At 31.1% G+C, this 15,551-nt stretch overlaps 1 protein-coding gene across 1 annotated transcript in view; it reads left to right on the forward strand.

Annotated features, from left to right (window-relative positions):
* LOC113523204 (irregular chiasm C-roughest protein-like) overlaps positions 1-15,551 on the forward strand; it is a 149,184-nt gene that overhangs the window by 101,812 nt on the left and 31,821 nt on the right. The window contains exons 8-11 of the mRNA XM_031909323.2: positions 12,416-12,497; positions 13,750-13,835; positions 14,350-14,452; positions 15,101-15,234. Of these exons, the coding sequence (XP_031765183.2) occupies positions 12,416-12,497; positions 13,750-13,835; positions 14,350-14,452; positions 15,101-15,234 (405 nt within the window). The remainder of the gene's footprint in view (positions 1-12,415; positions 12,498-13,749; positions 13,836-14,349; positions 14,453-15,100; positions 15,235-15,551) is intronic.

Consider the following 15,551-nt stretch of genomic DNA (forward strand, 5'->3'; position numbering starts at 1 on the left):
AGTAGTTTTTTTTTAAATATAAGTACCATATGATTGTACCAATTTCCAGATCTTTAATCTAGGAATCCCTGTTATTAGAAACCGGGCAACTAGCATCTGTAGCTACACCCCGGTATCCCTGACCACAGTTAATTCAATAAAATTTGTTCTTTAAATTGATCCTGCTGGATGTTAAATCCGGGACCTCATCAACACAAAACAACGTGCTACCATTAATTGATTAGAATAGTTATTTTTTGATACAAACCATTCTATTATTTTTCGGAAAATTCTGAATCTAGCCCAAAATTTTTTTATCGGTTGCGCAGATCCCTAGGAAAAATTGAAGAATTATTATCAAAAGCAGCTTACCTTAAGAAAAACACGCGAGCCCATCTTAAGTAAACAACAAAACTATAAATCTCTACTTGCCCTTATTATGTTACTCACGCTATCATAAGCTCGCTGTTTGGACATGTTCTATTTTTAGAGTTCCTCAGATAATCACAAAAAAACCGTAACATTTATAATTTTGGGTAATATTTTCTAAATGGTAATTTTGTATTTGGTTAATCCAAATATATTTAAATACAAGTACACTACTAGTACTAGTACTAGTACCAGTACTAGTACTAGTACTCGAACTTGTACTAGTACAAGTACGACTTCAAGTACGAATACGAGTACGAGTACAAATACAAATATATACATTATCAACTTTATATCTCATCAAGGTTATTGATGACCCAAGAACTGGGAGCTGCTTTGCACAAAAGGTGAAGTAGATTGAAGAAGAAGAAACTCAACAAACACTTTTTAATAATAATCAAAAGTAATTACATTCAAAAGTATATTTATTAATAGACTCTTTTTTTTATTTCAATTATATTTAAATATTTTTCCAAGTTCAATTCCAGTTACAATGCTCTTTACAAATAATACTATCAGATGGAAAACTTTTCAATCCATTTTGAACGTCATAAAGTATGACGCAAACGTCATCTACAGTGTTAATAAATTATTAGTATTAATGATTATTTGATTTTTATAACCACCACGTATTTTAAAATATAATTACAATGATTTCGTTGATAATAGAATTATACGAATCATTCTACAAATTAAATTTATTTTTAAAACTTACGTTTATTTTTTTATTCGATATCTATATACATACGAGTAATTAATGCACTCACTATGTTTTTGTCGTTTGTGACAATTGTCACTACTTTATCCGAAAGTCTTCTTAAGGGAGCGTTTAGCGCTCTGCGTCACAGTGTTTTTTATTCGCTCAAATTAAATTTGCACGCCATATATAGTAAAATATGGAGGAGTAGTTACCTAATGTATAACATCTTTAAAACTCATACTTGAGCAAATAAAATTATTGTCGCCAATATGTTCTCATTCATAAGACGGATGATGCGACGTACAATGATTCGTATAATTCTATTATCAACGAATTCATTATAATTATATTTTAAAATACGTGAGTTGAGTGAGTTCATTAATCACTCGTATTTATAGAGACATTTAATAAAAATGTACATAAGCTTTAAAAATAATAAATGATCAATTGAGATACTCGTCAGCTAGCGACTTTAATTTTAAAGCTACGGAACTCGAATGAATCGTGTGCACACACACTCTTTATCGATTTGTTATTTTGTTCAATCCCTCCGTTTATATTTGGACATAATTATTAAACCATCGAATCCTTACAACTAATTCGGATCCGTAAAACAAAACTAGTATTATTAGTTGTTTATTCCGATCACGCTTCAGTTTCTACGGCCCGTCATTCCTATAAAAAATGTCGAAAACTGTCAAGTTGAAAAGTCGTTCATTAAAATTGCATTCTATACCTAAAGCATAAGTTCTCGTATCGTTTGTACATTATATCTCCTTTTACCATTAGTAGGACATAGTAGTAAACATGTTATCAATTCGATTAATATTTACATATTCATCCTTCAATTAGTTCTAATATATTTTTTTTTATTTTATTTATACTAATAATTATGGATTTTAAAAAATAAATAACAGCTATTTTAAAGTAGACAAAATTAATATAAACAATAGTATAATTAATATAAACGGGGCCATGATCGCCGTTTTGGTTCGTATTTGGCTCAAAGGATATCTCTGGCAATCCAACGCGGAAATGCCGCAAGTGTCATGACCTTTAGGTCGGGTACGGATCATGAATGGGACTGATTGTTGAATTTTTTTTTTGTGATTTTGTGAAATATATTAGTTTTATGAGTATTGTAATTTGTGAAATTAATTTAACCTGTAATTATATTGAAATATATCACATCATATATTGTATTTAAAATAAATTTACTACTGTAATCTTATGGAGGAACAATAGTATAATATGCAAAATCACATATTTACATGTAGATTTCATTTTGCCAGATAATAAAAATAACAATATATGTTTAAACATCTAATCATTGTACATAAATAGAAAGAGATTAGTTTTATGTACTACTAAAATAAAACAACTACCATTGTCAAAAAATTACGATAGTACTCACACGAGAGTATGCCCTATAGATTGCAAAAAGAATTAGGAAAATCGGTGAAGAAATTTGCGAAAAATCTCATAATAACAGTCACGAAATAATTAAAGATTGTGTTTCACAAATAAACCGACTTCAATTATGATAAAACTAGTTATTTTGATCTAAAAAGTAAATTACTGAACTGTTTTTGGTAAAATATCTATGGGATTAATCTGTAAGTATGTCCTTTCAAAACAAAGAAACTTCTAACTTGGTTTAGATTTGACAAAGTTTTAAGGTAACAAACATAAAAAAGACACGACCGAATTGAAAACCTCCTTCTTTTTGAAGTCTGTTAAGAATTAGTTGAGTCAGAAATCTTTTGAAAGTAGATAGAGAATTATCCACTTTCGAGGATCTTTATGCTTCCCAAAGGCCCGCCTTGTACCATTTTATTGGCCAACTAGTAAACCATCCCGGTTTTTTTTATTTTATTTATTTATTTTAGATAACTTGGATCCGTATTTGTTAGTAAGTGTATTTAAAAACTATGTTAATACTTTATCACCAATAATGATCTAGTCCTCTCAGTAAGCATTGTCACGAGAGGACTATCTAATTTATTTACAAATATATTCAGGATGCTGTGGCCTCTCCCGCGTATTCTATGTAAAAACGAAGCTGTCTTTTTACGATTTGCACGATTATTTTTTAAATAAAATATAGTTCACGTTACTGACTGATAATTTAGTTTTCTACATGTGAAAGATTTTTTAAAATTGGTCTAGACTTTTTGATTTTATCCATTACGAACAAAAAATATAAAATTTTCCCCTTTTGTTAGTTTAAATATTTAAATTTCTGGCCATTTCTATACACTGGCCTAACCTTAAAATATTTTATGAGTCACAAACGTCTACGCTATCTTGATAACTAGAATCGAAGCAACAAAATCTGTCAGTGGGCGGCTAAAATGTCAAACATTAGTCATCCATATAGTTGTAAACTGTTAAACGCCCTTTACTAGAATAGAACATACAATTATAGGCTTACTATGAAAATAACAATACCATTATTGTTTCTTACTCACTATTAAAATAACAATATATTCATGGCCGTGTGTCTTGGCATAGAATAGACCAGCCCTTCCTTTCCCGTGGCTGTCGTATGAAGCGACTAAGGAAGGGCAGCAGCCCCCTAATAAAACATATCTAAAGCCTAACTATGGTTGTCAATCCTCCTGCTAAGGCAACTACTGGCAAAACACCCAAGGGGGAGGCTTATGTTCAGCAATGGACAGTTAAGGGCTGATGATGATCTTTATACCTTTGAATATACTCTTTGATTTTTGCATTTGAATGTTTGTCAATCAATTTAAAACTGCTAAACAAAAGTAACTAAACAATTATACGAAGTCGAACAATTATATTGTATTAGGGAAGTTCATTTTTGCAATTTATTATATATATATATATATATATATATATTTAATTAATTACTATACACCTATATACTCTTCTTTTCATTTAAGAGTTTTCTCTTGTCGTTGCAATTAATTCATGCATCTTCTTCCAACCAGTTCTATCCCAGGCCATATCCTTGACCTTCCTATACGACATGACACCTAGTGTTTCTTTTATCTGTTCCCTGTAGTTATTCCATGTTAATATTTTTTTTAATAAAACGATTTAAAATTTTTGTATATTTATCATCATAATCATATCAGCCGTTAACTGTCCGCTGTTGAATATAGGCCTCCCCCATAAGTAGGGTTTTGCCAGTAGTTGCCACGTTTTGCAAATGGATTGGCAAACGTAGTCAGGCTTTAGTGATGTTTAAAATTTTGTATCTTACTGACTGATAATAAAAAAAAATATCTTAATAATCTGCAAAAATAATAGTAATTTACTGCAGCGGCTAGCAACTGAGATATTGATAGATGAACGTACAAATGTGGGCCGAGGCGTAGCCGAGGCACACATACGTGAGTCCATCAATGCCTAGTTGTTAATAACGAACAATAATAATTTTTCACACGCCATAATGTTCCTTTGTTGTTTTTTTTTCAATAAACAGCTTTCTATTTGCAAGCCAGTTCGAAATTTAAATGAAACCTTTTATTAGTTACCTCCTTGATAGCCATGTTTCGAAGTAAAAGGTCATTCCATTTTTAAATTACAGAACAGGTATGAGTTTACATAGTAATTTATCTGGCTACAAAACACGACAGATATGGATTTTCATACAACTTTTGCCGGCCGCTGCCCGCATGTATCTGACCAGTACGGCAATTTTGATTTATCTCTAAGAAGATTATCAAAATTATGCTCACATTTCCAAGCATGTTTGAGAAAAATACATTTTCGTAGAAACAAATATATATTAAAAATCTTATTTGCTTATGTTATTAAATTTAAATTATCTAGAAGTAATAAAGAACTGTAGTTACATCCAGACATTCTATCTTTGTTTACATTGAAGATTAATATAAGACTAATAGCCCGAATACAAATTTGAAAACTTTTCGTTTCAATATTTTATTACTGGAAACCTTAACAAATGAGATGTTCAAATTGCTCCCAATTAAAACAAAGTTCCAAGTCCAATAGTGGCAAAGTGTATTTGTTTAATATAACTAATTTCGATTTCTTAGAAAATTTCGTTTTTAAAGTTAATAGATAGTCCTAACATTATGAATTGTGAAAGTTTGTAAACATCTTTTAATTTTGCAGTTTCTTGTTCAAATATACTTAAATTTCGAATAGATTTATCCATTATAATTGATAGATCTATCCTTGTTTTCAATTCATAATGAAAAATGGATTCCTTCACCTTTAGTTGCTCCTTGTCATATCTATACACGCGGCAGCGTGTCCAGCCAAGTTCAAGGAAAAAGGTATTTTTTTAATCGATTTTTAATAAATGCCACACAATCATACAAATGGCCTGGTCATCAAAGTTTATGAAAAAAATGAATAAAGTCTAAGTGCTGAGTTATGAGAAATCAGGTAATAAATATCTTAATATTTGATGATTTAAACACATGATCCAGTCTTATTTTAGACTAACATATAGAATCTAGTTGCCTTTGACAGTGGAACAATCGCAACTATATTTTTTAAGATTGTGTTCCACAAAGAAAAAAAAGATCCATTGTGGCAAAACAGTTATCTTGATCTAAAAACGAAAATACAAGTCCAATTCTGATAAAATTTCTATAGAACCAACCTATAAGTATATTTTTACTAATAAAAAAATCTAAATCAGTTTTTAATTGACAGAGTTATGATGTGACAAATATAAAAAATACAATCAACATTCTTCTTCTCATTTTTGAAGTCGGTTGAAAATAAATGTAAGTCAACTTATTTAGTCGTACAGTTCAAATATAATATGGACTTAGGAAACTTTTAACACAAATATAAAATAGTTTTAAAACTTATTTTTACGGACAAAGCCGCGAGTTACACCTACTAATAAAATATTTTCACGCAGCTGTTAACTACATTTGTAGAGTTATTTTCGACTTCTAAAATCGTTTCCGATGAATAAAATATACATTAGCTACTAAAATAAGATCACACAAATTGGAATAAGCTCGACATATCCATGCACGATGAACAGAAAGTGCCTATACTTACGTGGTAATGTTATACCATAACTGTACTTGTATAAAAATAAGTATCTTTCAAATACTGTTACGTATTATGACGGTACGGATAGTGGGACATAAAAACACACATAAATAGAGAAGATCAATGTATCGTAATGTTATAAGAATTATTGTCCTACCAAGAGTCTGTTAAACGGAAATTACTATTCCGGTTACCAAAATATGAATGCTGGAAGTGACATATTTTTTTTTCCTTACTATCTTTCTTATATTGTAAAATAGTTTCTAAACATGTTTTATTAACATGTCTTATCTTTATAAGTTCGAAATACTTTTCTAAACTTTTAAAGTTTTTTAAGAACTTTTCTGAAGTTGGTTATTCATTAGTCATGCTTTAACATTAGATTTTATGAAAATTAACATCACCTTAATTAATTATATAAGATACTTTTTTATAGAAGTCTTATACCTCATATTTACCCTATGAGGAATATTGCTTGTATATAAAATAAAATAAATATTATTTAAAAAAAAAAGTTTAATTTCTGTTAGAGAATAATTTGGAAAGTGAAGGAAAGGCAATTTGTACGGGAGCAAAAAGGAACTTGACTTTTTGAATATAATTACATTTGAAGTACTGGATATCTGATTAGAATCATCATCGTTATCATATCAGTCTTTAACCGTACACATATAACATAAGCCCCCCAATCACTGGCAGAACCCACCCTTGGGGGGTTCTGCCAGTGATTGCCATGCTTGGTAAGCGGATTGGCAACCGCAATCAGGCTTTAGATGTATGAGATAGGAGGGGGTGGCCTATTCTATGCCGGGACCATACGATCAATTTGATTACAATTATTTTGTTTAATTTCGCTACCATTAGTATGTGTGTGATTGCCAACACTCGAAGACTGATCACCATTATTACTACCAGAAGTTTCACAACCTTTCAAATTAAATCCAAATTTTCGGTTTGAAAGGTAGGATATGGCAGTGCATTTACATGATACAGAGGAATAACACCTGAGTCCTCAGGAATGGCAACGCAAGGGGATAACATGGGCAAAACAGTATATTCTGTTACGTCCATGGTACTGCTCATGTTTATAGGCGACGGTTACCACTTCCCATCAAGTGAGCCGTCAGCTTGTTTGGCATTCTAAGTTGCATAAAAAAAATTATCCATCAGTCTCCTACTGCCATTTTCTTTACGCACGCTTTGCTACACGTGTTTCACACCTAAACAAAGCACCTTCAGGCAAATTATCATTTAAAGTAATAACACGTTACTTAGTTATCATCCCATAATTCTAGTAGTTAATTAAAAAATACAGTAAAACAGCCAAATACAAATTATAAGCGGTTAACTAATAGTTTTTAGCCACGCCCACATCTCATCGAACATATTAAAATCTGATTTGATTGAAGGAAAGTCTGCCGCTGTCACTCGAATTCATTTGATTTGTAAATGCCATTTTACATTACTGAACAGTTTGTTAAAAATTTAAATTGACATACAAAATTGTATAACAAAATTCAAATAAAGAACATAGAATTTGTAATTGGATCACCTTTAATATTTAAATTATATTTATTTAACTACGCCCAGTTGTCTGTTCCACTAACATTTATATGTGTTGTATTATGGACCGGTCGGTTTGTTTATCATACATTTTTTCGGTGGCCGTAAAATAAGAACCCTTTTATGGGCAACCCAATTACTTTTTATGTTGATACCTACCGATGGATGCCGATATTGCTTTGATATTGAGATGCTTGGTATTCGCGCACGTTACTGTTGTGTGACCGTTTTTAGGGTTCCGTGCCAAAATGGAATTTATTCCAATGATTTTTTTTATATGCTACTTTCTAAGTAGCATATAAAAAAAATCATTGGCAAACAAGCTGACGGCCCACCTGATGGAAAGTGGTAACCGTTGCCTATAGACTTGACCAGTACCATGGACATAACAGAGTATACTGTTTCGCCCATGATACTCCCCATGCGGTGCCATTACTGAGGACTCTGGTGTTATTTATTGATTTAAAGCAGTGTTAAAATAACAGATTTAATTAAATATTTATTAATAAATTCAACCTTATTGCATTATAATATTAAAAATTATATATTGAAATTGTAAATAAAGTTATATTATTAGTACAATTAAAATATTATTAATAATAATAATCCATATATATGGATTAAAATACATATAATAATCATTAGTATATTAGTCTTTAACTGTCCGCTGCTGAACATAGGCCTTTCCCTTGGGGGTATTTGCCAGTAACTGTCACGCTTGACAGGCGGATTGGTAATCGCAGGCTTTGGAGATGTTTTAAGAGTAGCTGCTGCCCTTTCCTCGTCCTCTCTTAGTCGCCTCATAGGACACCCACGGGAAAGAACGGCGTGGCCTATTCTATGCTGGGACCACACAAATTATTATATCAGCCGTTAACTGACCACTGCTGAATATAGACCCTCCCCCAAGGAAAGAATTGTCAGTAATTCCCACGCTTTGGCAAGCGAAATACATGCAATATATGGTATTATAAAAAAAAAAGTATGTTTACGCCAAGTAATTTTTTATTTATGTTGAAAAATGACACTTCCCTTCCTAATGTCTAAAGTTTGTTAAGAACAATTTGAAACGAAACATGAAGATACACGATCGTGATAAACTTCAGGAATAATAGACTGATATTTTAACCGGTAAAAGAATATACTTGTTTTTAGAAATTATCAAAAATACTTCACAGAGGTGTTATAGAATTTTAAACTGTATATATAAAAATTATCCCGACTATGTTTTATTCACAGTTATACTCGTAGTTAAAACTCGAATTTTGTTTCATAGCGCTAGAATACAGAACCCTCGATATACGTGTCCATCTCGCGCTTGGCCATTTTTAACGACACTGGCGGTTAGTATAAATTTTCATTATTTCATACAATTCTGGGGTATTGAATGTTAATGGTGTTATATTATTACCTATGTTGGTTTTATGGGAGACGATAACGTCTGAAAACGTCCAACGGAACAAAAGGTCTTCTTATCTCAAAGGTATTTTTGGGAAAAACAAAATTGCGCAGTGTAAAGTAAACGCAAAAAATGCTGCATTGGGATTATAAGAGATAAGAAAGAAATTAAAAGTGAGAAATATTTTGATGTCGATAAAAAAGTCTTATCTGTGTTTATAAAAATTGTAAGAAAAGTTTATATTAATCTGATATAGATATTAGATGTGACAAACAGATAAAATAACTAATACTGACTATTTGCTATCTTTAATTTTTTTTCTTTTTTTTTCATGCAACATAGAATGGCAAACAAGCTGACGGCCCATCTGATGGAAAGTGGTAACCGTCGCCTATAGACATGAGCAGTATCCGACTCTTCAAACTGAAATACAACCATGCAAATATATCTTGCTTTACTGTAGAAATACGAAATTGACAGAGGAAACAAGCAAACTACATTTGTACAAAGTCTCCCATATTTTATATTTGTGGATTCAAACTTCTACTTCTCTTCTATGAGAAAATAATAAAATATTTGAAACATATTCTCATTTCCCCGTTTATAACAGTTTATTTTGAAATAAATATGACAGTAGATTATAGAATGAGAATGTCGAGGTTTTTCCAAGAGCCTTCTTTATACAACTTAGAATGGCAAACAAGCTGACGGCCCACCTGATGGAAAGTGGTAACCGTCGCCTATAGACATGAGCAGTACCATGAACATAACAGAGTATACTGTTTCGCCCATGATACCCTCCATGCGTTGCCATTCCTGAGGACTCAGGTGTTATTCCTCTGTACCCTGTAAATTTACTGCCACATCCGACTCTTCAAACTGAAACACAGACTACAGACTACACTTAAAAAAAAAAAGGAAAAAGGTTTCATCAGAGGCAGTAACGCGTGCGTAATGCTCCAAGTATTGCAGGCATTTATAGGCTACGATAACAGCTTATCATCAGGAGGGCCGTATGCTTGTATGCCACCTTAGTAACATAAAAAATATATTTAATACTTATAATTTGAAAAACAAGGTTCTAATGTGTTTTAAGGAATATAGTTAACAAACAAATAATACGCCTGATGGTAACTTCTTATCGAAGCATTTTTTTTAATGGGTGAAAATGTAATGATAACCCCGCCTGCGCTATCGGTATACGCTGGCGGGGCACCAGTGATAGATGATAGGCGAGTATAAAAGTAGGTCAGTCGGCCCATCGTGAAGAATTCCCCAAGAATTAAGTACGATGGTTTCCAGAAAGAACTGCGTGGCTGTCGACCTGACAGGTTATATTGCTAGCAACAGTCCAGTGATTTCTAAAATGAATTCAAATCAATAGCATTGCTAGTTGCTGAGATACAAATAGCTGAAACAAACAGACGGACAAACGGACGGATAAAGTCGTACCATAAGGGTTCCTTTGTACCTTTCTGGTACGAGCCATATGAGCCGTCAATTTCTTTAACAACTAAAAATATAAACGTCGTTCTGCGATATATAAATACAGTTTAAAGTTTTGGTAATTCGACAAAAATCTGTGATTTAATTTTTTACTATTGTTATATTAGCCATTAACCGTCCACTGCTGGACATAGGCCTCACCCATAAAAAAGGGTTTTACCAATAGTTACCATGCTTAGGGGGTAGGTTGGCAACCGCAGTTAGGCTTTTTTGATGTTTTAAGTGAGTCGCTATTGCCCATGTCTTGTACATTTAGTTCTTTTAGTATCCTCTTACGACACGCACAGAATAGGAAGGGGTAGTCCATTTTATGCTGGGACCTAACGGTGGTAATTTTAATACTGTAACATAAACAGCGTTAGGTGTATACAAGTGAAAACATTGGCGCAGTGCATTCCTCATCTCACCAATAGGCAGCCACTGCAGTGCAAACTATTAAAATACAATTTCAAAAACTGTCTCTCATTCGTTATTCTCCGAGTTTATAGCTTAGCCGCTTTGCAGTTTTTCCCCTTTATTTATAGGGTGTGCATTTTTTGTTTTATTTTACAAGCAAAGCAATGAATTCCGTTTATAGTCTCACTTGTTTAGCGGTCTATTATTAAAACTTCTATAAATCGTGTTTTAGTCGTTCCTGGCAGATTTATCGGCGGTAGCTTTGTTTGGTTATTTATGAATTTCGAAATCGACGATTAGATTTCCCATTTTTTTTACGACTCCTATTCATAATCTTCTGTTACGGGTTCCGGATGACGTGTATTATCAGCGATGGATGTAACAATGGCATTGTCGTTTGTTTTGTTTAGATTGTTTTATTTATTAATAAAGTAACATAATAGCCTGACCGTTCTTTATTTAAAATTAAAATCACAAACTCTATTTATCAATCGACTTCAAAAATAAGGTGATTCTCAATTCGAACATGTCTACAGATTGGTAACATACAAGTTTTATTAAAATTTATTTTATAGTTTTTTTTTATTTAAGAAAGGAATAACGAAATATTTTTATTCGACGAAACTTAGATTTGAGCATTTTTTAGTTGTATTTTTTTCATTACCGACCATTTATATCAAAATAACAAATTTTGTTACAATTGAAGTTTCCTTCCTTTTGAAGTCAGTAGAAAGTGATAGTATTTTTTACTTCGTAATGAAAATGATGTGATACGTGCAAATGAAATAAAACTGCAGTCACTTGATAAGAAAAGTTTCAAATGTAAAAGGTATGACTATTCCGCATTTACATTTTGTTTATAACCTTGATGTATTCTCGAGGGTTCACGACTGTATTTCAATGTATCATAATTTAAATAATGATATTATAATTTACAATATATATTAAAAAAAATATATTTACAGTCTAATATAATGCTTTATTGGAAATAAAAATTGCTATTACGAACTCAAAATGCCATCAGGTATAGAGAATTAACACCACAAAGATATTATACCTTTGTTCTTTACAATATCATTACCTTTAGATTATAGAAAGTTATCAATAAATGTAAACGAAGCATTGGAAATTTGCTTGTATTTTTATAAAATAATCCAATGTTGAGAATAACAGAGTAAAAAAACTAGATCAAAGGGACATTATCATTTATTAATAACATTGATGCCTCACGTTCCACCATTTTAAAAGGTACAAAAGAGTTAAAAGCAATTTTCCTTTCATTTTATATTACTTTTAATTTAAAAACAGCCTTCAGGATATACCCTTTTCGCTTTGAAATTTATTCTCATTTTTTCCTTATTATGTCTTAAGCCAAAAACATAATTGTGGAAAGGAAAATGTTTCAACAATTTTATTTTTGTCAACAGGTAAAATATCCGCCCAGAGTGAAAATGTCCTTAAAATCAGCTGTTAATGGAAGATTTCCTGAGGGGAAAGATGTTGTTATTGGTAATAATCTACTTCTTAAGTTTTCTTATTCTCTTTAAGTGCTATTTGTATATAATTTTTGACGTTACTTATACATGATGTTATAATTTACTTTTATATAGATATATTACTCGTGTTGAATAAAACTTAGAATTTTATATAACACCTGATGGATAATGGTGACCGTCGCCTATAGACATGAACAGTACCATGGATATAACGGAGTTTACTATGTCGCTTATAATACCCTTAATGCCATTCCTGAGAACTGTTAGAGAGATGTTATGGCTCTATTATATATAGTTATATTAATAAAATATATTTTATTAGTATGAGTATAAATAAAAGACTAAGAACTTCTGTCAGAACTTTTACACAAGAAATTCATGGATTTTTCTAAAGTAAATAAAGCATACAATTCTATAATTTATTTTACCAAAAGGAAAACGTTGTCCGCATGAATACATCTATAATGTTTATTTCTGTCGTCAAGTTGTTATAGCTATAGAATAGATATGTTTGAAGTTTGGAGAGGTATAATATAGTAGCAGATTACTAGGTACTATGACTTAGTAGGATCCTTATATTCTATAGTTGAAAACGTGCGGATGATATCTCTACTATTCGAATTAATTGTTCAGGCTTATAATTAAACGAAAATAATTAACATTATTTATTAATTATTATTTTTTTGTGTTAAGTGTCATGCAATCACATAATTGGCCTGGTCTTAAAACTAGGATACCCTGTGTTAAGAGAAAATGTGGCAATTATCATCTGGAGACATAATCCAAAACTATTACACTCGAACCGATTTATAAAATTTCATTTTCTAAATTTGTCTGACCGGTAATCAAACCCGGAATCTTAACGTCCTATTACTGAGCTGACTCTTATCCTTTGGCAAAAGTATATAAAGCTAAACCACGCTGACTAAATAGCTCATTATAGAGTTTTGTTTCAAGTTTTTCTTCTTTATATTTCTTCTCATATTTCTCCATGGTGCTATTTACGTCTACAGTTAACACTTTCTATCAGGTGGATCGTCAGTTTATTTGCTATTCTAAGTATCATAAAAAATATATCCAGTACTGGTGTACACATCATATACTTTGTACCCTTTATTGCTTCCGATGACATATTGAAGACATAAAGGATTGCATTCACAGTATTATTTAACCTTCGTCACTGAACAGAGAATACGCGTATATACATGTGTAACTATAATTTCTTACATCTGAATATATTATTGATCGTACAAATCCCCCCACAGCATGTAAAGGCGACGCGAACCCCACTAATCTGACGTACAAATGGTATATGAATGACAAACTCATCGCCGCGAACAGCACAGAATTGGTGAGTGGTATTAGAATTAATTTTGATTCCAATTTAGTACAATTAAATATTAGCTTATTCGATGATAGCGGATGATCTTATGCTGAATGTAAATCTGCTAATTGTGTATTTTTGGTAGGTAATGCTTAATTATATTGCTTAATAATACTTAATTATATTGGGTTTGTTTGTAACAATTTACTGTACAAATGAAATGAAAATACAAAATAGCAGTGATACAAAACAATTTCAATAAAAAGAATTATTTATTTAAATCCAGTGAACGTTTGATATAATAAAATATGGTTTCAAATGAAAGCTTATTGACAATCCTATTTATGTCATTCAAATAGTATTATTTAATATTTGTATATTTATTTTATGTATTAAATGTTAAGTATTCAATTCAATCAGTAATTTTATTACTATATACCATAACATTCTTGATAAAATATTTTTTAAGCACATTGTAATTTTAAATAATTTTCAAGAATTTAATATCAAGATTGATATTAACATTGATCTAATTCCACAGAGAATTCACAATATAACAAGACAGTATCACGATCATGTTATAAAATGCGAAGTACACAACGAAGTTGGGAAAACCGAGGAATCACATGTTTTGGAAGTTACTTGTAAGTATATTAATAAAACATACTTGACTTAATCAAGATAGTTTATTATTTTTTTAAATTTATGTTCATTTTTAATGATGTCTATATACATGCATTATGTGAATTTCATGAACTTACTACGAGATGAGATGCTGTGACCCAATATATTGTACACCCCCTGAAGACTTTCGGATAAACTCGAAACAATCGTCGGAAACGGCAAACGCTAAGTTCATGAAATTCCCATTGTGCATGTGTAAAGACAAGAAATCTTATATTGTAATAATAATGTACTGACTGTATAAATTTACATAATTAAACTTTTTGGAGTTGGAGTCAAGCGTTCAATTCGCTGTACTTCAAACTTTGTAAGAAAACTTTACCGAACTACAATGCTACATGCAATTTTTTGCATATATTCCTTAAATATAATTAGTTTTAATATATCCTTGTATAATAATTTTTAATATTTGCACGCCTACAGTGTGGCAGAATAAGATTGGACTAATTTTCTTGTAATGTTACACCTATAAAAATGTACCTTATTCCAGCAGATAAATGATTTCAATTTCAATTTTAATAAAAGAACTATCAGTTATGTTTTAATTATTAATCTTTCATAAATTAATATTACATTATAAGAATTAACTTAAATAATGTGTCTTGTAGATGCGCCGAAATTTAAAAGTCACCCAAAAGACGTAGAAGCAGAAGTAGGCACTCCTATAACTCTCAGCTGCGATGTTGATGGTTATCCAGTGCCAGAAATTAATTGGCTACATCACGAGGAGGATCAAAACATCGTAAGTAAAACTAAAGCTCTCTCAATTTATTTTCTGTCAGCCATTGCAAATGATTATTATCACTCTCATCACGATAGTGATAATGCAGGGTTTATTTTGTCATTGTTATTGTTAGGTGTTATTTATTTTTCTGATATATTAATTAATTTTACTTCAAAACTAACATACTACTACTGGCCATTGATTTCTCCATGCAAAATAGCAGATTATTGCTTATTATTATCACACTAGCTTGGTATAGGGTATTGTATTTTGAAATTTTAAGCACTTGCATGAATAAAATTGGCTTTATTCCTTTACTCACTTTACATACACTG

Source organism: Galleria mellonella, unplaced genomic scaffold (assembly GCF_026898425.1).
Source record: "Galleria mellonella isolate WM207_F2 unplaced genomic scaffold, CSIRO_AGI_GalMel_v1 utg146, whole genome shotgun sequence".
Taxonomy (NCBI): Eukaryota; Metazoa; Arthropoda; class Insecta; order Lepidoptera; family Pyralidae; genus Galleria; species Galleria mellonella.